General features: G+C 37.2%; 1 protein-coding gene across 4 annotated transcripts in view; it reads right to left on the reverse strand.

Annotated features, from left to right (window-relative positions):
- Nucleotides 1-24,768, reverse strand: part of Grm7 (glutamate metabotropic receptor 7) — an 866,857-nt gene that overhangs the window by 576,683 nt on the left and 265,406 nt on the right. For all 4 annotated transcript variants that reach the window (XM_048438534.3, XM_048438532.3, XM_048438533.3 and 1 more), the window contains exon 2: nucleotides 8,378-8,594. In XM_048438534.3, the coding sequence (XP_048294491.1) occupies nucleotides 8,378-8,594 (217 nt within the window). The remainder of the gene's footprint in view (nucleotides 1-8,377; nucleotides 8,595-24,768) is intronic.

Raw genomic sequence — 24,768 nt, forward strand, 5'->3', positions numbered from 1 at the left:
TCTTTAAATATATATCTCCCCAGCATCTATTCTGTCAAGCCTTCAGAAATTCAGAACTGGGACTTTCTCACAATGATTTTTTTTTGTAAATATTGAGAATAGGGACTTCAAGATCTTGAAGATTGCACACAGCCTCACTAGACAGAGAAAAAAAGAGCAAACACCTTATTCTAAATTTATTTGCTTTGAAGTTACAACAAAAGTGTAATCACTTTCTCTGGAAATTAGACAGGGCTCTTTCTTCCCTCCTCAACTGACCAAGAAATTCTGCCACTCAACAGAATTCTCCATATTCTCCAATTTGAGAATTTCTCTATTTAAAACGAAAGATATTTTTCCTCTCTGTGTTTTTTCTCTCCATATAAAAGTCTCACATTCTTTTCCTCCTTAGTACACACATCAGGTGGTCATCAGAGGCAACCAGGCAGGAGATGATGACTTCCCATTAGCTTCAGATCTTGTCAGTCCCCCATCCCCACCCCCACCACATAGCGTTCAGGTGCTGTGAAGTGCCTGAGATGGGGTTGCTGAGACACGTGTGCCCACTGTCTGAGTCTTTCATGTCACAGTAGCAGTCTGTCATCATCTATTTCTAGACCCTGTGCCTACAGTGACAGTCTGTCTATTTGGAGGAGTTCATCCTTAGCAATTAGAATGATTTATATCTAGGATTTTTCTAAAGCAATAGACATGAATTTTCTCAATAAATACTGATGCCTTCAGAATTCAGAGGAGCTATATGCCAGTTTGGTGGCTTACTTATGGAGCTAGGGCAAGAACCTGAAGCTTAGGCCTCAAGCATCTGCTCATTTTCAGAAATAGTAAACATGGTACATGTAAGAGATCATGACCTGCATTCATTAGGAGTCTTACTGTTTTCAAGAGTCAGTTTTTCTCTTACAACATTGAGCATTTCAATCACTGTCAATATTGTTTGGATTTCGATCAAGCTTCCCATTCCCTAGATTATTCTCCATTGCTTCCCTTGGACATCATTTTCTGTCCAACTTCTACTTTCATTTTGGGGTGAGATAAGTATCTACCTTTGCCTAGACACGTGTGTTGAAACATCTCGCAGTTTATGTTAATTGCTTTCCTCCTTTATACACTTTCTTTGAAAGCCAAGAATCTTTTTGTTGTGAAGATAATTCATGAGTAGTGCTTGCTACATTGAAGGTATTCAGATATATACTGTGAGATCACAATGCATCTGGTGTAACTTCCTGTTCCAGGACTGCCTCCTTAGGAAATCATTTTGCCACAAGACAGTAATTGTCACTTTAAAAATCAGAATTAGAGATAATTTCACTACATCATTTATAATCTTGTGTTCATAATGATATTGCTAACATGTTAAAAATGGTCTAGGTCTCAAAATATTTATCAGTGGGTAAGAGTGCTTGCCATGTAACCTGGCTACCTGAGTTGGGTCCCTGGAACTCATGGTGAAAGGAGAGAACTGACTGCTGAAAATTGCCCCCTCTCCAGCAAATAAAAATAAAATAAAATAGAAATTTAAAAGATCTTATTTTTTACTGGGCACTATTCTGAATAATCAATATTGCAAGTCAGATGCAATATGACTTGTCATCTATAAACTTGTCTCTAACAAGAGAGGAAAGTTATGGAAATAGGAAAGAAGAAAAACAAGCAAAATTCTGTGACAGTAGTACATATGGGATATTAAGAAATCCAAAAGAGAGGCAATCCCTCATTACCTGTGCTAATGAAGGTTGGAGACAAACAAATATGAATATGCCTAAATTAAATAAAGACATTATTTAAATGATGTTGGTCAATTCATTTGGCCACTGAAGAGATTAGAGAACCCAAATCATAGTGTGGGAGTGTGGTTAGACAGGGAGAGAAGTCAGGCTGCCAGAATCAGAGTCTTCAGCAGGCTGGCTCAATGCTACTATAGGCTCTGTTGGACTTAAAAATTCAGAGGTTGAATATCTACAGCCAATTGATGCTGGATTCCATGTCTACTGATAGAAATGAATACTGCTGGTGTCAAGAAAATGGGCTTCCTGTTATTTTTGCTAGTTGTTTCCATGATTCATTTACAGTGGTTATACCCAGTCAGCAGATCATAAACTTCCATGAGCTAGCAACATGAATATTGGGTGTCGTTAGCTTTATCATAATCCATAGGCAAACTCCCTTCTGAGAACTTCTGCAGTCATTTGCTATGAGCATACCCACATAGACTGGAATGTGGTGTATTCTTAAAGAGACAAATACATACATTGCTGTCTACAACAGGATGCTTAGGCTGAGCAGGTGGCTTAGCAGGTGTATGTTGTGCAAGAATGTATACTGTGCAAGCCTGAGGACCTAAGTTCGAATTCCCTTTTCCCACATTAAAACAGTAAGATTGTTTGTATCTTAGTCCTACCACCTAGAATTAGTTTGTTGTTACTGTTTCTTTATATTTTAAATAGTAACACAAATTACCTACCTTGTAAGGCATTAAGTGATTTTATATCAAATGTAGGTATTAGGAGAGATATTGTGGTACAAACTTTTAATTCCAGCACCCAGGAGATAAACTCTATGAGTTTGAGAATGGCCTGATCATCATAAGATGTTTAAGACCAGCCAGGGCTATGTAGGAGACTATTTCTAAAGAAAATATAAAATGTAGATATTAAATATTTAAGAATAAAAGATTCACAATTATGGCTTTTGTAACATTTTTACACCATGACATTTAGTTTTTAATGGAAATGTCAAGAAATAGCCTACAACAAGCCAGAGCAACCAGATCTAGGTATAAATTTAGGGGACACAGAAGAAAAAATGTAACTCAATGATTTCTTTGTTTTTCCCCTAAAAGCAAGATGAAGAAGTATAATCCTTCCATCTCTTCCTAGTAAGTACTGGTTGCATAACTTCTGCATCCTAAGACCTCAGCTAGATGACAGGAGCACACACTTGATTTGGTCTTGTTGATCTGAAATGCAGGTAATAAGACCAAGTGCTGCATCCAGGGCAGAAATTCCCGTAATGAGGGTAAGAGTGAGAACATTCTGATGTAAAGTAATTGCTGTACAAGCGTGAGTACCTGAATTGTATGCTCACCAAATGAACATGGAGGCAGAGGCTTGAAATCCTAGCACTGGGGAGGCAGACACAGGAGGATCCAAAGGGCTCACTGACTAGCCTGTCCGTTTGCTCAGAGATAGTTTCAATCGCTAGTGAAAGAACCTGTCTCAAAAACAAAGTTGATGGATCCACAGTCATGCACGAATGCACACACACACACACATACACACACACACACACACACACACATACACACACACACACACACACACACACACACACACACACACACTGCCCACTACACAGAGATCTGAACAAATATATGAAAGTCGATAATGAGCAAATAGTCTTTCCAAAGGTCTAAGTCCCTGAGGACTGAATAGCAGCACATAAAATCACTGGTTCTGCATGTATGATCCCAAGAAGAACATTACAGAGAATATTCAGAAAGTCAAGTGATAAAATCAAAGAAGTTATCTAAACACTGATACTTTATTTTTACATTTTATTAACTATAGTTACACTTCACTTCTCCCCATCTCTGTCCTCCCTTCAATCATCCCATTGTTCTCTCCCTCCAACCCCGCCCGTGTTTCCCCATCACTCCATCTCAAGTTCATTGCCTCTTTTTCACTGATTATTATGGTTACATATATACATATATAAATGCATAAATATGTGAACCATGACTAGCTGAGTCTGCTTAGTGTTGCCGTTTTGTACCTTAGACTTCAGGGGTGAACACTTTATACTGAATTACAATTAGGAAGCACATCCCTGGGGAAAGTAAAGTGGTTGCCTATAGTTCTTCCTTTAGTGGCCAGGCCACAAGAAATTTCTCCGTTCCATAGAAAAATACCTAGTTTCAGTTAGAAATAAATTATTATTATAATACCAAACAAAGCAACAGTTTCCAGTAAATACTATGACATAACAAAAGGATAGTCCAAGTTTTTTTATTTTAGCCTTCAAGAAGTAGACAAGTGGGTTAACACTGTGTCATGAACAACAGAACAACATGTTAATGCTGGTGTGCAATATGAAAATTATATCATAAAGAAGTTATCTTTGAATTCTCCAAGAAACTGCATAAAATGTTGTTAATGTTTGGTGTAATCAATTTTCTTACAATCCTCCAATCGAATATGCTTCAAATGATCTGGGACTGACTAGTGCTGCATGTTACAGTAAATGTTAGCCTTGGCTTTCACTTAAGAAATAGAGTCTTTAACTGAAACTTAGGCCATTTAGGTTATCACACTGGCCTGGATTGTTTTTTTCTTTGTTTATTTGTTTTAGTTGTTTTGTTTTTTTTTTATAATGGGAGCGAGTTTTATTTTGTTCCCTGAAAAATTAGGGGAAAACAGCTTTGGTTGGCATTGCATGAGTATCTACTGCAGGGTCACTTATACAAATGTGACTCTTTGACAGAAATGGCATAATTGGAGAAAATTACCTTAAAGTCTTCTTTAAAATCTCAGCATGAGGCAGTTTCTGCACTCAGATACGTCTCCCAGAACTAAGCCCGAGAGGAAGGTTGTTGCCAGAAGAAAAGATGCCTAGTCTTCCTTGTGAAAAAGTCCTTGTTGATAATTGAAAAATGGGTTTGTGCTAGATAACACTGGTCTCTCTTCCAAAGGACCTGTGTTTGATTCCCAGCACCCACACGGCAACTTCTAACTGTCTGTAGCTCTAGTCTGAGGGGATCTGATACCATCTTCTAGCCTCCTAAGGAATCAGACATGTGTGTTGTGCATACACACCGGCAAAATCCCCATACATATATAAATAAATAGTTTAAAGGACCCTGTTTAAGTGTGGATTTTCCCCTCTGATGAAAGTATCTTCATGTGTTTACATGGTAGTGATACCAAAGAGCTCAACCCCGTTTTGTCACTATGACCACATGGGACATGCTTCCCTCTAGAGTAGCCTCTGCCTTAAGCTTCAGGATCTCTTAAGCTTTGTTGTGAAAGCATTCTAAAATCAATATATATACATGAATAGTAATTTTCAGAATCAAACTCCTTAAACACAATGGAAGTTAAATCTTTGAGACTGAAGCCCATACCTATACAATATTTCCAGTCTTTTGTGTGTGTGTGTGTGTGTGTGTGTGTGTGTGAAAGAGAGAGAGAGAGAGAGAGAGAGAGAGAGAGAGAGAGACTCTAGATCATTTCTCTTCCTCTTATATGGTGAAAACCTACTGAGAAAAATAACTCTACTACCAAAATAATTTGCAATTATGTCTGAAAGCAGACTATCTATTTCAGTCATTTTCAAACTTTCCAAGTTTAAATAATAAATATTTATAGGGTCTTAGAGTGGTGCACTAATAGCCAGGTGTGTCGGGTATTAACTGCTCCCCAGTACAGCATCTCATTCATTATACCACCGCAATGAACCAACCTTCATAAATCTCATTCTCTCTGTGTGTAATCTGAGGACTGGAGTGGTAAATCATGTATCAGATGTTTACAGCACAGAAGTAAGAGAGTCCATCGCTCAAATCCAGGTCATTCTGACACCATATAAGTGGATTGCTTATTTCTGTGACATAACACTTCACTCGTATGTGAGGAATGTGAACATCCTAGGTTCTTGTAAAAACTGGGCAGGTGCAGCAGTTTCATGTAATCCCAGCATTTATAAGATAGGGAAAGATATCTTCAAGGTTAGTTGGCTAACTAGACTTTCAGGGACTGCCAAACTCTGGGTTCAGCAAGAGATCATTCCTCTTTCCTTGATGAATAAAGTACAAAGTGATCACGGAAGGAGCTTGATGTCAACTTACACACATGCACAAAGAGAATGGAGCAGAGAGACAGAGAGACACTTCCACATGTGTGCTTACATCTGGAACTCCACATACAGGCTTGCACACCACAAGTGAATATACATACATACAAAGAAATAAAGAAATCCCACAGCAATTACATGAACTTTTAACCTCATGTTTCCTCTAAGTCACAGTGGATGAGCTCAGTCCACACCACGTAAACTGTAAATTCTCCCTGTCTCTTCTTTCTCGTTGTTTATCATAGAAGAAAGGTATCTATGAAGCACATACCAAACTTACTGTTATTAATTACACCTGTGACATAGCACAAATGGCTTATAACCATGCTCTGAAAACCACGATATGTAGAACCAATCATGACATGTCACCGAATCTCCCATGATTTCCCCTCTGTCTGCAGCAGCAGCAGGTAGTGATTTTTTCAATCTTATCCCCAAGGAGCATTTTCTCAGGGTGAAATATTTTATTTGACATGACTGTCCCTGACACGATCTTGTTTTTGAGCTGAGCACTTCAATATATTGCTAGTTAAATGCATAGTCTGGAACATGCATACATTATTACAAGTCATTCCTCTTTGCATTATATTAAGGAACTCTAATACCATATCTTATGCTTCCAACCAATGACACCAGAAATTGCAGCCATATAACTGTCTCCCTGAGACCTCTCTACAGAACACAGTATCTTATAATGTCCTAGAATCAGCATTTATCTTGAGCCCAAAGCAAGAAAAGCATTTTTTCACTGAATATTCAACACAATAGTGACCATGAAAACACTGATATTTTGTGGGATAATAATGAGCATTTTTTTTGCTTATCCAATACAAATTTCAGTGTTAAAATTGGGATCCTTTTTAGCAATTAACATTTCAGGATGGTGGATGAGTTTTATTTCCGAGCTACTGTTTTACATGCAATTTCTCTTGACCTTGCCTAACTTACTTATTTCCATTAAGATATTTCAGACATTTCTCTATGTCAACCTTATTTTGATCAAAGCAAGATTGGAAGAGACAGAGAAAGGAAAAAAATAGTCATTACAGTGATTAGGTATCTCTTTGGGGACTCATGAAATCTACTCCTAATGAATTCTGCATATCACAGCCTGTCACAAGGACAGAGTTAAAACTTCCTGCCAGGTCAGAAGGTTTCTAACTGAGTCATGGTAGATATTTTCTATTAGGACTACAGCAGTTACAGCTGTTGAATGAGAGACACATGTCCTCCAGTGAGAGTCCCGAGGACGTGTTCAGAGCCATAGGATGATCAACTAGAAACACCAGACAAAGCCAACACAACAAAGCGGGGTTACATATCCGTTCGAACTTAGAACTGATATTTCAGATGACCGTTGCTGGTGATTTATGAGTATCTAAGTCAGAAGGCAGAAAGTTAGAGGGACCCAGATGGCCAGTGGCATTTAAAATTGCATCAAGTGTTTGTGCTGTGAGTTGAAAATAAGAGATTCTCAAAGAAACTTCTCTCTGCAGTCATGTGCAGGTTTATCAGCCACATTTACTAAAAATGTCTATAGTGAAGGGTGTTGTCCAAGTCACTGTCATCAAGATGAGTGATGTCTTTCCTCTTAAAATGGACCTTCTGCTCAGTCACTGCCGGCTAACTACACTGGCCAGTTACCAGTTTGAATATTGAATAAAATTCTCATAAATAAAACTGATTGTTTTGCCTTCGCATAACTTCATAGAACCAGGCAGGGTGTGGGCAACTAAAATTCTAGCACCTAGGAGACAGAAAAAGGAAGGTCAGAAGTTCATCGTTAACTAAATGGTGAGTTCAAGGATAGCCTAAGTTACAAGAGACCCCTATCAAAAATATATCATAAAAAACACAAAACAATTCTCAAATTCATTATATACATAAAATGTAATACAGTTGGCAAACCACCAAAGCCCTTTGACTCTAATTTGAGCTGAATCAACAAATTTAAGTAAACCTATTCTTAGTAAGTGCTGCTAAATAGAATTGACTTCCTGAAAACAATCTCAAGTTCAAGCTCTATTTGCCTAAATACATTCTACCTCCTGGATAGTTTTGCTTGTTTAGTCTAAGTTATTCAGAGGCATCAGAAACTCTTACAAAATCAGGGTGGCCCTGTGACAATGTTCATATACTTCTAAACAGTTCTCCCCACTTAGGAGAGAGACCAGGTGGAAATTGAATCCTGGATGGACACAGACAGTCACATTTTCTCACTAACTATAAACAGATTGGAGGTCAGCTCTACATCTCTTAGGCAGGAGGTAAGTTTCCATTGTCGTGTTCATTCTGTGCACATTGCCTGTGGATATCAAGGCACAGCAGTTTCGCACCTTTGAAAATCTCCTCAACAATAACAACATGGTATAGTTGAAGGCCTCAAAGATGCACTTGCAGGACACGGGGGATGTGAGATGAGGGACCTGGTGGTGATGATGTGCGCTGTTTACTTAAAAATAGCTCAAGAAAACACTACAAGAGACAGATGATGGAAGAGTGTGAGTTTGGCAATGCAGTCACTTCCTACCTGCCTCTTTGGAAATCTGTGTGAAGGACTCCACACCTTTCTCTCCATAGCTTCCTTCAGATGCAAGAGTAGACACATAATTCCAGCCCAGAGCCTTTACAATGTCAACCATGGCCTGAGCTTGAAAGGAATCAGGTGGGACCACTCGAGAGAAGAAGTCATAGCGCCGATCGTCACTGAGCTCGGGAGCCGTGGACGCGTAACTAATCTGAGGGATCTGAAATGACAAGAAAACATCATGTGAGAACACACCAGGAGGGTGTACAGACTCATGCACACTTAGGAAAAGCCACTCAGAAGATTGGACTTGAACAGGGTACTACTGGATGAATATTCTGCCCAGTTACGATTCTACAAGTCCATAACACCTAGAGGCACCCAGACCCTTCTTGGAAGTAAAGGACATTTTCCTTTGTGTCTTCTTGTTCTGCATTCCTTCCTTAAGAAAACGGAGTGAGGACAGCAGACTCTCAGTATGGTAACCATAGTGGAGAGTTAAAAGCAGTGGCTTCATGAATCTACTAAGTATTGTAACAGGTACAAAACCAAAAGCAGCCCAACTTCCTTTCATCTAGAGGCCAGTGTAGTCAATAGAGGCTATTGTTCCTCATGAATATCATGAGACATTAGCACAGAGACTTGAGGACCTGTAAGAGTATATCAATGTGAGTTTATGTTGTGATTCATTCCCAAAAGAACATTAAATAATATGTCTTAGTAGTGTTCTCAGCCCAGGTAAGAGCATTCCCTGGTGCAAACACTTCAATCTGGTACAGTGGTTCGCAAATAGTGGATTGAGACCCCGTTTGCAAGTCACATATCACATATCCTCCATACCAGATATTTACATTACAATTTATAACAGTAACAAAATTAAAGTTATGAAAGAGCAATGAAATAATTTTATGGTTGGGAATAAACAGAACATGAGGAACCACATTAAAGGACCAAAGTGTTAGGGAGGTTGAAAACTACTGCTCTAGAGCTTCTCACACTTGGGAGGTCATCTCCAAAGCTTCACACATTCTTCTTGAGTGCTAGGAGGCAACTGGCATTCCTGTTGTATGCAGATCACAAGGATTTTGGATTTGCTTATTCTCCCGTTAGTGCAATATCTGTTCCTCTTACATGACAGGAATCTATTTACTTGTTATATTGTTATATAGTGCTTTAACCTATCAACACCAAACTAGGGAACCACAGGCAGATATTGGATATCAAATTCTCTTCTTCTCTTTTAGGGTGTGAAATTAATTTAAACAGAGGATGTGTAGCATATATAGTACAGTATAGTATTTATGTCTGACTACATAAACATACAAACACACACACACACACACACACACACACACACACACACACACACACACACTGTCTCAAATACCCTAAGAAATACCCTGAGGGAAGTTAAAATGTCACTATTGATAATAAACATGGCTTGGGACCTGACATTAGGGTCCCTGTGGTAGTTACCTGTACAATATACTCTACTCCTCTTCCAACGTGACCAACTTGTTCTCTCTTCTAATTTCTAGAAGACTGTAACCTATAATTAGGTGCACATGTAATTATGGGCAAGAAAAATAAACTGAAAATATTGATATGAAAATTCACCCTTTATTATATTTTCTCAGGGATATAAATAGAATTTTGATCTTTATTTAAATGTATCCAATAACTCATCTGTTTTGTCACAAACATGACAAAGCCAAACTCACTTTGGCTTTTGAAGTTTAGAAAATTCTATTCGATATTAGCTATTTCTGTTTTTCCAAGTTATTTTCTTCTTTTGAAGCATGGTCATTACTGCTATAAAGATCACTTCTTACCCCAACTTTAAAGTTCAACATTAGCCTCATACAGACTGATAAAGGTCAGATTTGCCCTACTCCCCAACCCATGCTTCTGGTGGGCCCCAATATTGGTGAGAAGGCTCTCTACTCTGAACTTAAAGTACAAACTAACATTAGGAAGCCTCAGTCTTCTGTTGAGGTCTTTACCCAAGTAACTAACTCAATCGCAGGGCTACTAAGGGGCACTGAGAATAAAATAAAAGATCAGCAAATGCTGGGATCAGAGCTAGAATCACTTGTTAGCTAGCACTTCTACTGCAGTGAATCAGTTGCATCAACTGTTCCCACAAGGCAGGATTGCATTGTTCATCATGATGCCAGCACAGAGCAGGTAGTCTATGCCCTGGGGGATAATTAGGACAGTACAGGAGAGTGTATTTCACTAACTAAAATTATCCATTCTCCATATTTAACTTTCGTGGTTTTGGGAGTGTGATATGTCCCATACAGACTCATGTATGTTCACTATTTGGTCTCTAGTTGGTGCAACTGTTTGGGAAGGTTCTGGGATGTTTAGGACATTGATCCTTGAGGGAGGAAATACGTCACGGGAGGTGGGCTTTGAAGTCTTATAGTCTTGCCCCACATCAAGTTTTCTCCTTTTTCTGACAGGATGCTTGGCTTTTCCACCATGGTGGATTCTAGAACTCCAATCCCAAATTAAACCTTATTCTCCAAAGCTCCTTTTTTATCAGAGTACACTATTAAATGAACAGAAAAGTAACTAATATAATTCCCAAAACTCTCTACAGCACAGATTAGCCTTCTCTTCTGTGTACTAAGGCAAGGTAACAGTTTTACATTTATTACAACAATGACTGCTTTAGAAACAACATCTATTATATCCCAAACTCTTTGTAGTAAACACAGCATGTTCTACGAGTTTCATAGGTAATCCATCAGCTAGTCACCATGAATTATTCTTCAGTGTACTACATCATCATATACTAGATTATGCTACACGGTACTATAATTTTTATTAGCTTGTTTTATAGGAGAAGCAGGGCCTGAGCCACAGAGTTCAACCATGAACTCACAGTACAGAGCTTTAAAATTAATAATCTTGCTCAAGCTTAAAAATGGACTGCAAAAACAACTGAACTTTTAATTATGCTAATTTACAAAATTTCACTAAAATATTTAGTAATATGCATAAAAGGAAGGTCAGTGGATTATTAGAGTCTAAGAAGTGGGTTTCTGCTCACAACATTAACTATATCGTCACTGAGTGACAATTTATGGCTCATTCTGAAACAACTGTTTAAACAATTTGTGTAAACACCTTAGTTAAGCTCATACAAACACCTTAGCAGTCTGGACTATGTATGTGTTTATAGTTTGGAGCCTTTAACTATTAGGGAAATAAAATCTTCATTGATAGTACTTCAGGTAGAAACACGGGGGAGGGAGGAGTGGGACTTGATAGAATTTTCCTTACAAGAAATGAAAAGACACAAGGCAAAGCATGTCAAGACATTGTCATTGATTTTCACTTGATGAAATGTAGGAGCCTTGTGATGATGCACAGATGTTGTCCCTTCCCAAATCCTCCCGAGCTCTGAAAGTGTGCTAATAAAGACATAGTCTACTACTACTCACATTTTCAGAATTATAGAATAATACAACAGAAAAGAACTTTCTAAACTATACACCAATTACAGCTATAAAAATCTTGGTAAAATACATTCATTCTTCACTGTAATCTATCTTTTGACAATGATTACTATTTGAGGTCTACTCCTTCCAGGATACATAAAAAAAGAATCCCCAGTCTAAGACCCAAATTTCTATTCAGGACCATGCACACCTCCTCTTCAATATTTTACTTACATCAACACCTGTCATATAAAGATCCTAGAATAAGAAATTAATGAATTTAAGCTCTGCGATCAGAATGCATTGCATAGAAATGATCGTTCTAGTAATAGAGATGAAAGCATGGAGGAATGTCTATAACCTGAGATACACGCTGCTGCACAACAATGAAGCCTTGTGCTCAGCTTCTTGTTTCCAAGTAGATTTTCAAGTTTATGTAGTCATTGTTTTGAGAATACTTCTAATATTTAATGATAGAGCTAAAAATGTCTCTTATTGCGTTACTTTTTCCTCCTGATAAAAATTCACCTATCATAGAAGAACGATTCTGTTAATAATGTGTATAAAATAGGATTAGAAGCAACTGCAACCTACTCTGTATGGAATAAAATTTGGAATAAGTTGTTGCTTTGTTTCAGAACATTAATGATGTATTATTAGTGAAAAATATAGAGAATGACAACTAAAAATACAAGATAATTTTAATCCCTGGCTGTCTGGTAATGTTTTATTAAATCTCTTTTGTAGCTTTTCATTTGAATACACACACATGTGATAAAAACATGAATTTCATTTCCTCCTCCTTACCACGCACCTTGCTTTCCTCTCTCCACCCGTTCCCCCTCCTCTACTTGTGTGTATGTGTGTGCATGCATAATTCTCTGTAACATGGACATTTAGACTCGGCTCACATTGCTCAATCTTTAAATCTTCACTACCATTCAAACTCAAAGTGAAATCCTCAGAACTAATTGAGTCATTGTGTCCATCCATCAGGTTTCATTAGAAATGTTCAAGGATGTGCCTTTGAAGTGCAGAATATTCGTGGTTTTTCTATGAAATCCCTGCACATTATTTTAAGTTGATCAATGAGATAGAGAACCCTCTCAAATGCTTTCCTTGTTGCCCCAACACCTTTCATTAAACCAACGGTTCTCAAACTGTGGGTTGAGACCTCTGTAGGGGCACATATCAGATATCCTGCATACAGATATTCATATTATGTTTTATAACAGTAGGAAAATTACAGCTCTGAAGTAACAACAAAGATAATTTTATGGTGGCGGGTCACCACAACATGAGGAACTGTACTAAAGGGTCACAGCATTAGGAAGGTTGATAACTATTGTACAACTGAATATGCTTTGCTTCCCGGAAGACTACTGATTCTTGTTATACACTAATTTTTTCTTTTTACTGTTTGGAAATAGAGGTAGCCACACATGCCAGAGAACATTTCTGGAGACCAGAAGACAACTGTGTGGAATTGGTCTTCTTCCACCTCTTGTGGGTTCCAGGGACTGAATTTAGACGAGCAGACCTGAAGGTCAAGTGTCATTTGAGCCATCTCACTGATCTACGTGTACATATATTAAATTTTGAAGTAATATTTTGATATTTGGAATATGACTTCTAAATCAAGTCTGTAGCTCTCAAGTCTTGGGCCAGCACTTAACTATATTACCTGTTATGAGCTCAGAGTGTGTTAAAACTGTATTAATTATTACATGTGCCTTCTTTTTAACTGATCCAGGCAAATTATCCTGAGATATCCTGTATGTTTACTTTTGGATATAAACTTCAAAATAACTTAGATTAAGTTCTAAAAATTTGCCTAAGTTACCCATTAAGATTTGATGAGGACTGCATTATAACCATACATTAGGGTAGCGCTTGGATTGTATAGCAGTGTATCTTCACCTGTGCAAAAAAATTATAATCTTTATGAACTATAACTAACACAAACGTGGTATAATGTTCCCCTCAGAAGCCACTGTAAACACCTGAGTTCCAGGTATGGGATACCTCCCTGTGTTGGTTTGAATGAGAATGCCCCCCTTAGGGTTATCCAATTAAATACTTGGTCCCCAATGGTGAAACAGCTGAAAAAAATTATAAGGGGTAGCATTGTTGGAGAAGGTGTGTCATTAGGAATGGGTTAGCTTTGAGGTTTCAAAAGCGCATGCCATTCCTAGTTAGTTCTCTTTCTCTGCCTCTTGTTTGTGGGTCAGGTATGAGCTCTCAGCTATTGCAGCAGTACCATACTAGTCAGCCTTTTGCCATGCTGCCTCTCATGATGGTCATGTACTCCTCCTCTGAAACTGTAAGCCCCTATTAAAAACACTTGCTTCTATGAGTTGACTTCATCATAGTTTTTGATTTGTTTTGGTTATGGCAATAGAAAAGTAACTAAGACACTCTCTTGAGTTGTTTGTCAGACATGTCCTGAAATCCTCTAAACAATACAGCCTTTTACCATTGCTTTAGTGGTCTACATGAACTTAATGATAAGATCCTTGTATTGAAGGTACCACTTACTTTGTTCACAGGGCATGAAAAAAAAGTTGGGGCTGACACAGAAGCTTTTTCTGTGCTGCCTAACTTTCAGCTACATGATGGTACTAGTCAGGCTGCTGAGGGGGAAAAAATCATCATCAGCAATCTTACCTAGCTATGACCTGTCAGTTACAATAAGGACTGGTATGGCTAGATGTGCCCATAGGTGTAATAGTGAAGCAGACTTTAATGGGGGTAAACATTTACTTTCTGTGAAAACCTGTGCATTTTACATCTGGCCACAAAGCCATGATTGGTGAGCTCACAGGTTTCAGGGAGGAACCATTATTTTAACAAGAAACATAGCATCAAAGTGCACTCTAAATTCATATATCACTGTCCATAGATTCTTTTAGGTTTAAGACATCACCAAAGAAGTTTCTTTGTTCAGGGATTGGTAGTTCAGACAGAAACTTATAAATGATCAATGTGCAAATAATAAGTATCCATAAAGTTTTCAAACAAAAAAGGATCCTTCTTTCAAATATTACACCTGTCCTGCTAAGGCTTAGACACCATTGTGAAAGAGGGATTATAAGATCCAATAGTCAAGGAGAACCAAACAGAAACAATGTTTTCTGTATAAACTCATAAAGCTGTGGTTGTCTACACAGGACCTGCCCAAGATCAAATTCAACATTCCAATATGAGAGAGTGAGGGGCTTATGAGAGTAACTGAGGAGCTACTCATAATTGATAGCTTTTGATTGTGGGAAAATTAGTTTTTCTTTAAGGATAATGCTCCTAATAGGTCAATCAAGCTCTAGTTAACTGGTAAAATGGTCGTGAGTAATTCAAAACAAATATTGGAGTTGGTTGAGTATAAAAAAGAGAAAAATTTAGGTGGGATAGGTATATGGGGGATGGAAATGAAAGGAGTTAGGAGGAAGAATCCATGCTGCATATGATTTAAAACATTATATATTCATGTGAACATCTGAAAGAATTAATAAAGTATTATATTGCAAAAATTTCATTCATTCATTTTTATTATTTATTCCTAGTAAAGTCAAATAATTGTCTCTATGTAGAATTTGTACATTGCTTATTAACTTTCTTTCAAAATAATTTTGTTTTTATTGCATTATGTATGAGGTAAAATTGATATTCTCATCTATCTTGCTTGTATGCACAAATATATTAATTTTGCTTATTTATTTTATAGCTTGGATCCTTGTTAAAACTATTATTAATTTGAGAAGCTTTCAATTTGTTTTCCTGGGATCTCCAAGTAAACAAGTCATATTATAATAATTTATTGCATTATGTTAAATCATTTTTTGGATTATGTATAAATGTGTTTGACTGTGGGTATAAGAGCATGCAAATATTCAGGTATCCAACAAGTCCTGATGTGGGCATTAGATGCCCTGGAGCTGACGTTACAGGTGGTTGTGATCTGCCTTGCATCGATTTTGAGAAACTGAGTGCAGATATTTTGAAAGGACAGTATATGCTCTTAATTGCTGATCCATATCTCTGTTCCTATTTTGCTTCCTTAATTGAGTATATCACCTAAAAGTTTTAAAAATATAAGACATAGTGAGTGGGACAAATTGATATTCTTCTCTACATTATCTAAAGCCAAATATGCTCCTTATGTATTAGAAAAAGACTTTCAACAATGAAGAATTTCTATGTCACCTAAACTACAGTCTCTCCCTTACATAAATCTATCACTTTTTCAACAAAACTCAATGGTGCCTTTCCCAGTGTCTGCCACTATACATTTCCAAGTTTCATGAAAGAACTTATTTTATACTATTAATACAGGATATTGGCACAGTACATTTTGGCTGTCAAATTGATTGGATCTAAAATCAATAACGTGCTCAATTGGCATTAGCTCTTCTTTGAAATGCTACCCCTCCTAATCCTTTCCAAAGTGTTTCACCATTGAGGACCAAGTATTTAATTATATGAGCCTAAGGGGACCATTCTCATTCAAACCACCACAGGGAGGTATCCCATACCTGGAACTCGGGTGTTTACAGTGGCTTCTGAGGGCAACATTATATCATGTGTGTGTTAATTATAATTCAAAGATTTTATGTGAATGTCATGGAATATCTTGCTTTGTCCTTCTAAGGTGACTGAAAGGGTTGCTGAGTATAGTATTCTGGGCTGGTACTGTGATCTTTTAATGTCTGCATAGTGATTGACCATGATCTTCTTGCTTTCATTGTCTCTTGTGAGAACTCAGGTGTAATTCTAATAGGTCTGCCTTTATATGTTACTTGGCCTTTTTTCCTTTTCAGCTCTTAATATTCTTTCTTTAGTCTGTATGTTTAGTGTTTTTTATATCTAGTCTTTTTGGTGTTCTGTAAGCTTTTCGTATCTTCATAAGCATATCTTTCTTTTGGTTGGGAAAGTTTTCTTCTATAAATTTGTTAAATACGTTTTCTGTGCTTTTGAGTTGAACTTCATCTCCTTCTTCTATACCTGTTATTCTTAGGTTTTGTCTTTTCACGGTGTCCCATATTTCCTGAATATTTTGGGATAAGCTTTTGTTAGATTTAATGTTTTCTTTGACTGATGAGTCTATTTCCTCTATTGTATCTTCAGCGCTTGAGATTCTCTTCCATCTTTTGTATTCAGGTGTTTATGCCTGTATTTGTGGTTCCTGATCATTTTCTCATGATTTCTCTTTCTATAATTTCCTCAGCTTTTTTTTAAAATAGTCTCTATTTTAGTTTCCAAGTCTTGAATCGTTTCTTTCATATGTTTGATTGCTTTTTCTTGGTTTTCTTTAAGGGATTTGTTACTGTCTTCCTTTTTTTGTTTGTCTTTTCATTTATTTATTTGAGGGAATTTTTCATTTCCTCTTTAAGGGCCTCAAACATTGTTCAAGTCTTGCTGTTGTAGGTCTATTCCCTCAGAGGTCCGAGAAGCATACCTAGACTTGCAGAGGTCTTTGTTTCCTGCCTACACCCTTGGAGGTCCTAAACTCATGCCCTGACCTGCAGAGTTATCTGGCTCTGGCCCACTCCTTCAGCCATTGCTCCCCTGTACCTGCTCCTGTGGAGTTTTCTTTCTCAGATCTTCTCTGGCCTAGGTTGCTGGCTCAGTCCTGTTTCCTTAAATGTCCCTGGTCTGCTTCTGTCCTTGTTCCTGTAAAGTTCTCTGTCTTGCTGGCCTAGGTCACATGCTTAGTCCTGCTCCTATGGAATTCACTGTCTCAGGCCTACTTCAGCCTAGGTCGCTGGCTCAGTCCTGTTTCTTCAAATGACCCTGGTCTGGATCCCTTCCTTCCCTTGAGGAGCGTACCATGTCAAGAATTCCTTCTTTATCATATTTCCTACACTCTCTTTCCCTAAGTTTAACAAATTCATCCATTGCTTCTTATTTTCATAGATGCCTGGCTACTATATGTTATAAACGTACATTTACAGTCTCTTTTTAGTTGTTATGCATATATTAATTGCATCTTTACAGAAAAGAAAGATATTCTCAAGACAAGCTAAATGGTCTTTCAAATTTTAGCTATCTACATATATTTCTGATAATTATTCTTATTCTGTACCATATTAGTGAATAAGACTATGTATTCATAATAGCTGCTTTCTGTTTTAATATTTTCAACTTTTTAGTTCTCTTTGCCTGACTAAGATGATATTTCCTCAAATCCTTTATGTCTCCTACCATGTGAATTAAATAGCTGTGTGTATGTTTACTTAATATAAACAGGGAATGTATAAATACTAATCAGTTAATCTTTTATATAAAACATATTCTTGTGATTTATTGTAAGCATACATTACTGCATGGCATCTGCAGATTTTAGTTTTAATTTCCTTCATTTGTATAGGTATTTATCTGTTTGGGAACTTTTGAACACAAATGCAAGGACCTATGTGGTCCAGAAACATTAGGTCATCCAGAAGGACAGTCCCAGGGGCTGTGAGTGCTCAATATGGGAGTAAAGATAAATCCTCAGATGGTTTATAAAATTCACTATGCTTATGTAAATGAGGCCCAAGTTCTGTTTTGAAAGAAGCTCAGTCTTCTCTGCTGTGATATCATCAGGTTGCTGGAGGTGTTAATTTTTCAGGTTGATAAACTGGTAATAAGCTGACTTAGGAAAGATGGTATAAATTTGTTTCCACATGAGTCTATGTGTCTTACATGTGCTTAAAGATTTTATAAGGAGTTTTGGTTCTCTCTCTGGAGATTAGAATTACTTTTTAATTTACATGAAGCTTGAAGCTGACTCATCTTGTATATTGTTTCATATTAACCCATACTATATTATAAAACACAATCTGACAACTCTTGGAAAAAAATCTAACTGAGTAGATTTTTACTTATACAGTGGAGCAAAGATTTTTCTGGACTCTTAAGAATTCCTTATAAACTGCAAGTATGCAACTTGCCTAAGCTCAGTCATTATTGCCAGCAAGAATGTCCAAACCTGAACTGGTAGATGACTCCAAGAAGATATAATCTCTTGGACACAGGAAGATAGATGTGCATAAGAACTCACAGTACCACAGTGTATGCCTATGCCAAACCAAATTTCATCTTGGAGAGGGGAATTGGACTTTATATTTTACCACTAGCTGCAGAGTTATTGAGAACTATTAGGTACTGAGAGAGGAAAAATATAGTTCCTCTATGAGTATAGCTAGGTACTGAGAGAGAGAGAGAGAGAGAGAGAGAGAGAGAGAGAGAGAGAGTATAGTTTTCTTTAAGAGTATAGTTTCTGGTAAGTCATCCATGCTCCATTGGAAGACCACACATCCAAGCATAGTTGAGCAGCACAAATTGTTCTTGAAGGGTCAGAATTAATCAAACAAACAAACAAACAAAAAACCAACAAAACCGGGCTAATAATGGAATGGGTAGACATTAGAAGAGTTAGGGGTGAGTATGATAAAGTCATATTGTATAAAATTCCCAAAGAATTAAGTATAAAATAATTTCTTAGTTTATAAAGCTTAGTCAGCAGAACAGACTTTAAAAATGCAAAAGATAGAAACTGCTTTCCAAGCTCTTTTTGGTATTCATGTTGCCTCTACAAAGTTAGTGTAGACTCACAGCTTTTCCTATTCCTCATCAGACAACCACTGTCCACCTTTGTGCAGTGCACACTCCCGCCCATGGTCATCTGGGCTTGTTCTTCCATTACAACATTCCACATTTACTGGAAGACTAAATACTACATCTAAGGTGGGATCTCCAAACCAATCCATAATCTCTCTCTCTGTCTTTCAACAATCTTCATACAAACAACAATAAAATAAAATTCTGTCATAACTTCGATGATGTCTTCTAGGCCCCAGCATACCTGACACTGATGATAAAATGGAAATCTAGTTTCATATAATTAAGTTTTGAGAACAACTTGTTCTCGTGCTTCAAAATTATTACATATGAAATTTATGTTGAACAAAACTTTTTTGATGATTTACAAATAATTCTAAAACAAACAGATCACAAATACAGCAAGAAAATGTTATCAGGGTGACATTTCTCAAATCCATACTTTACGCTTAAGAGCAAATGTCAAATTAGAGTTTTTTGTTAATTTCATCATTCTCATCTTTCAAAGCCATGTATGGTGCAACAAATACCATTTAAGGAAAAAAACAAAACCATCAGAAATCAACTTTTAGAATAATTAAATTTTACATTTAATTTTTTTTCAACCGCACATCAGACAGAGGACTGATCTCCAAAATATATAGAACTCAAGAAATTAGATATCAAAATATCAACTAATCCAGTTAGAAAATGGGGTACAGATCTAAACAGAGAATTCTCAACAGAAGGATCTCAAATGGCCAAAACATATTTAAGGAAATGTTCAACATCTTTAGCCATCAGGGAAATGCAAATCAAAACGACTCTGCGACATTTATTTTTTTAATGTTGCATTTAAAAGTTGTTTTAGCTTTATTTTTTTTAAATGTATAAATATTTTACTCCCTGCCCCGTATGTGTATGCATGTAACATATGTGTGCCTGATGCTCACAGGGGGTATCTATCAGATCCCCTGAAACTCTGGATCTGGATTCATGGAAAGTTGTCAGCCAGCATGTGTGTCTGGGAACCAAAGCTCTCTTTTAAATAAGCAAGACACTTACTTGTTGAGCCATTGCTCTAACCCTAAAACTGAACATTAAAATAAATCACATCACACACATGTTAGGAAACACTTTAGAAATACCAGTATTCATAGGTCACAAAACTAGTAATTGGAACATTTGAATGATTTTGATATTGAATAATAATAAAGAGATAAAGTAACCACAGTTAGTGTCACACATCATCACTAGGAGATGCTCTAAATTCTTGTCCAAGTTCTATTATTTGCTCTGAAAAATAATGGTTTACTGGAAGGTTTATATAAGACTATTTTTTCCTTATTTTCTGGAACTGTTCTTTTTTGTGGCATTGAACTTCACAATTCTAATTAAACAACTAAGTTTGCTACAGTCTGTTTATTATTCTTCCTCTTCCTCCAGAGTACTTCATGGAGGGCAAAGTCTTTATGTATCACCCCTTCATCACCGGAAGAATTGGAAGAGGATCAGTCTTTCTTAAATGAGTTAGACAGCAAATCAATGAATAGGATAATGCTGAGACCAGACTCCTCTTTGGTATGTTCCTCATGTTCATGGTTCCTGTGGTCAGAGGGCTGTAAAGCTCCAGGAATTGTTACTACCTGTAGCTTTAATGGTCAGTGACAGGTACTAAAACAATACTTTTTCCCTCCATTTCTTCCTCCTGGAGATTTTTCTTGTGATTTCTCTCCTTCTTATTAGAATATAAAACAACAAGACCGGCATATTAATGTTCTAAACAACAAAGATTCGAAGTGAGGCATCTCACAGCCTCCTCCTTCTGATTTCCCTCTTAGGTCTTTGTCCTATTCCTAAAGAGCATGTGTTATGGTGCCTGCAGCCTCCCCCATCTTCACTCAGTCTAGTGTCAGTCTAGGATTTGTTTTATAAAAAGGTTGGGTCTATCCTGACTTTTCCTTAACACCTAAGAAGCAAGATACAGACAAGATATTTTGGATACTGCGGTCTTAGTTCTAGTACCATTGTTACTCTAAAGCAAAAAAAAAAGTCAAAGATACTAAACAATCTAGAGAAAATAACTTTCATATATAAAATATATAAAATAAAATATTATGGGTGTGTGATATAGCTCCATTTTCTAAATGTGGGAAAGACTGTGCCATTTCAAATTTAATTCTATCCCTTAATTCCTACATAATCAGCAACTAGGCAAACTGATGTCAGCTTGGAAAAATACCTCTACAAACATTAGCTTATTGTCAACATCTGTTAAGATAGCACAAGTCTGTGTCCAGATGTGCTTCTGCCAACATTACTGCACAGGTTTGAAAAATCAAAATGCGTGCCATTACTCCAGGACAAACTTAATTCTCAACAAAACACATTCCAAAGTATTTATATCAAGAAAAATACAGGTTCACTTATCCAAAACACGGGAGGGAAACAGTTTTGGATTGTGATACTTGCGCATCAACGTTTGCCCTCGGACAATCTATCCTTCTTCTTAACATAATATGAACAGCACCTTTGACAAGGTCAGCCATTGAGTTTCTGGGAATTTGAATAAAATCTCTTTGTTCCTAGAGACTCTACATAGTCAGGGAAGGCATTTCAAAATGTAAGAATACTTGTTCCAGAGGGCAATTTCTACAAACGTTGAAAAAGGCAATTTTTGGAAGTATCATGTGCAATTAAGATAATGCTCCTGTGTACCTGTAGAGATATTAATGAACTCCCAGTGGGGCATTATTAAGTTCACAGTCAGCAGTAATTTTGCTCTTATTTCTTATTAAGCTTTATTGATATGGATCCCCCCAAAAGGGAAAATGGTTGAATAATCCTTTCAGGCTTATTCCTTGAAGCATTACTCCTTTCAACTTATAATTATATCCTCCACAGATACCATCTCTTCTCCTATTAGGAGAGCTAGGCAACTATTCTGAGTTTCAACAGTGTGGATGCCCAAGTACTGAAAGATGACTGCAACTTTTCACTTAGTTTTCACTCTGTAATTTTACACAACTCCACTCGTGAAAGAGATCCTTGCCAGTTCTTCTGACTCCTTTCCCAAACAATGTTTACGTCCTCAATTTTAAATCATTAATGGCCTTCAATATTTATTTAACTGGTATTTATTCCTTTCAGGCCCAAGAAGTTTTGTTAGGAGTAGGGGCTGTACTTCATTGTCCACAAAACATGTGGACAAATATGATAATTGTTACTTCTATGATTTTTCTATGTCCTCAGATGGATCACTGGGATATGAATACATATATATTCACATATATTCATATATGTATGGATTTTTCAGAAACTTTGTTAAGCTAAAACATTAGTAAAATATTCACTCTTTGCCTACACAGCACCCATTTCCTTTTATCAATAGCTCTCTAATGCACTGGAGACCACTTCCAACCTCTGAAACTTTCTACATCCTGTTTCTACCATATTCAGAATACTCAGAATTCAGTTGTTGACAAAGGTGATTCAGGTCAGCCTATAAAACAGAACCATCCACCCTAATCTGGACCTTGTGAACAATGGGGGACTGTGAAATCATAATACCTGAACAAATGCAAATTATATTTGTTTTTTCTGAAATGGCTGGGAAGAATTGGAACAAGGCTATGGTGAATGATTAATATATAATAGAAGGACTGTTTTCCAGAGTAAAGGAAACAAACATAGGTGGCAGCTCAGAGCTGGGGAATGTGAGGCACAAGGCCAAAGATAAAATAGCATCCAGATCTGAAACTGGACAGAAAGCTTAACCGTTCAGTTGCTTCCAACTTTTCCAGAAGTGATGTTTCCAGGGGGTAGAACTTTTTCAAATTAGGTTTCTGGCACCCATGCTGTGTGCCTTACAATCATGTGTAACTCTGGCTTCAGAGAACCTGAAACTATTCTCTGTCCCCTGAAGATCCTGTATACATGAAGCCTATATGCACTGGCAGGCAGGCAGGTAGTCAGACATACTTACAGACACCCTCGCACGCGCGTGCACATCCTCCCCACACACACACACGCACACACATTGATGATGAACACAAGTTTTCAAAGGAATAGCAGCTATGGGGTCATCAAGCTAAACATACTACCTGAAACCACATTCTTACCCATGAAGGAAATCAACTATATGACCTCAAGATTCATCCCAAGATAAAAAGCTACAAAGTGGAAATTATACATCCCCTACTCACACACCCCACTGTATTACTTGCTCAGATAGGCTCTTTAGTTCCACTTCTATAGGGGCTGTCTTTGTGGTATGAATGGGTTTTAAAAGTACTTCTGCATGTTATAGACATATAACACAGTATGTCTGTGACTCATATATTGTTCAGTGTAAGTCCCTTGAGGTCCTTTCTCTCTCAGTGTGGCACTACCAATGTCATGAGCACTATGGAGATGTGGAAAGAAAAGGCAGAACATTATATTTTTGAAAAGAGTATTACTAATAGTCTAGGAATTGTCCTTAGACAGAATACAAAGAAAGAAAATCTATTCAAATAACGGTTTATTTTTGTGCTCTCTAATTTTATTAGCTATGACTGAACCCTAGATCCCATTCAGGCTTCAAGACAAAAGTCCCCTGAAAAGATATCTGGTGTAATAGACACTGAAGGTTGAATTTTGCGACTGTCACTAGCAATGTCAATGTCAAGCAATCAAGATTTCTCAATCTCAGTTTCACTCTCACGTGTGGCAGACATAAAAAACTCCCAACTGTAAAGTGTGACATTTTCTATCCTGCATTTTCTAGATGCTAGTAACATGTTTACCAGGTGTCACAACTGAAATGTATCTAGGGACTAAGGGGGCAGGTCACTGGTCAAGGCTATGCATACCATGCCTGAGTTTGATCCCCACACTCCAGGGAGTTGGGGAGGCAATCACAGGAAAATATAACATACTCAATTGTGGGTAGAGGATAAGAGGAATGGGTGAGCAGCATGACCTCATTTGATGGTCACCAGATAGGATAATGACACAATTTTAATTATGACACCAAAGTCACAAAGTATAAATGCAAAAGAAATTATTTTTAATGTCTTATAGACTGTTCTTTACATTTTGCTTTCTACTGTGATGACTTCCCAACTACCAGCTCCTTGTACTCACAGCTCGCTCCCCTTGTCATATGATCCCTCAAATGAATGGACCACAGCAACACAATGAGATGCTTAATCCCTTATGGGTACCTATCTGGGAATATTTTAAGTCGAAGAGATGATATTTCAAAGAGAATGGAACTAAACCCAAATGATTTTCTGAGGACCATTCAGCAGCTTCTTATGTTTGAACTAGTGTCAAGAAAAAAACATCTTGATTCATTATGGCTGCCATGTAACTTTCCTG

The sequence above is a fragment of the Myodes glareolus genome, chromosome 3 (assembly GCF_982192425.1).
Source record: "Myodes glareolus chromosome 3, mMyoGla1.1, whole genome shotgun sequence".
Taxonomy (NCBI): domain Eukaryota; kingdom Metazoa; phylum Chordata; class Mammalia; order Rodentia; family Cricetidae; genus Myodes; species Myodes glareolus.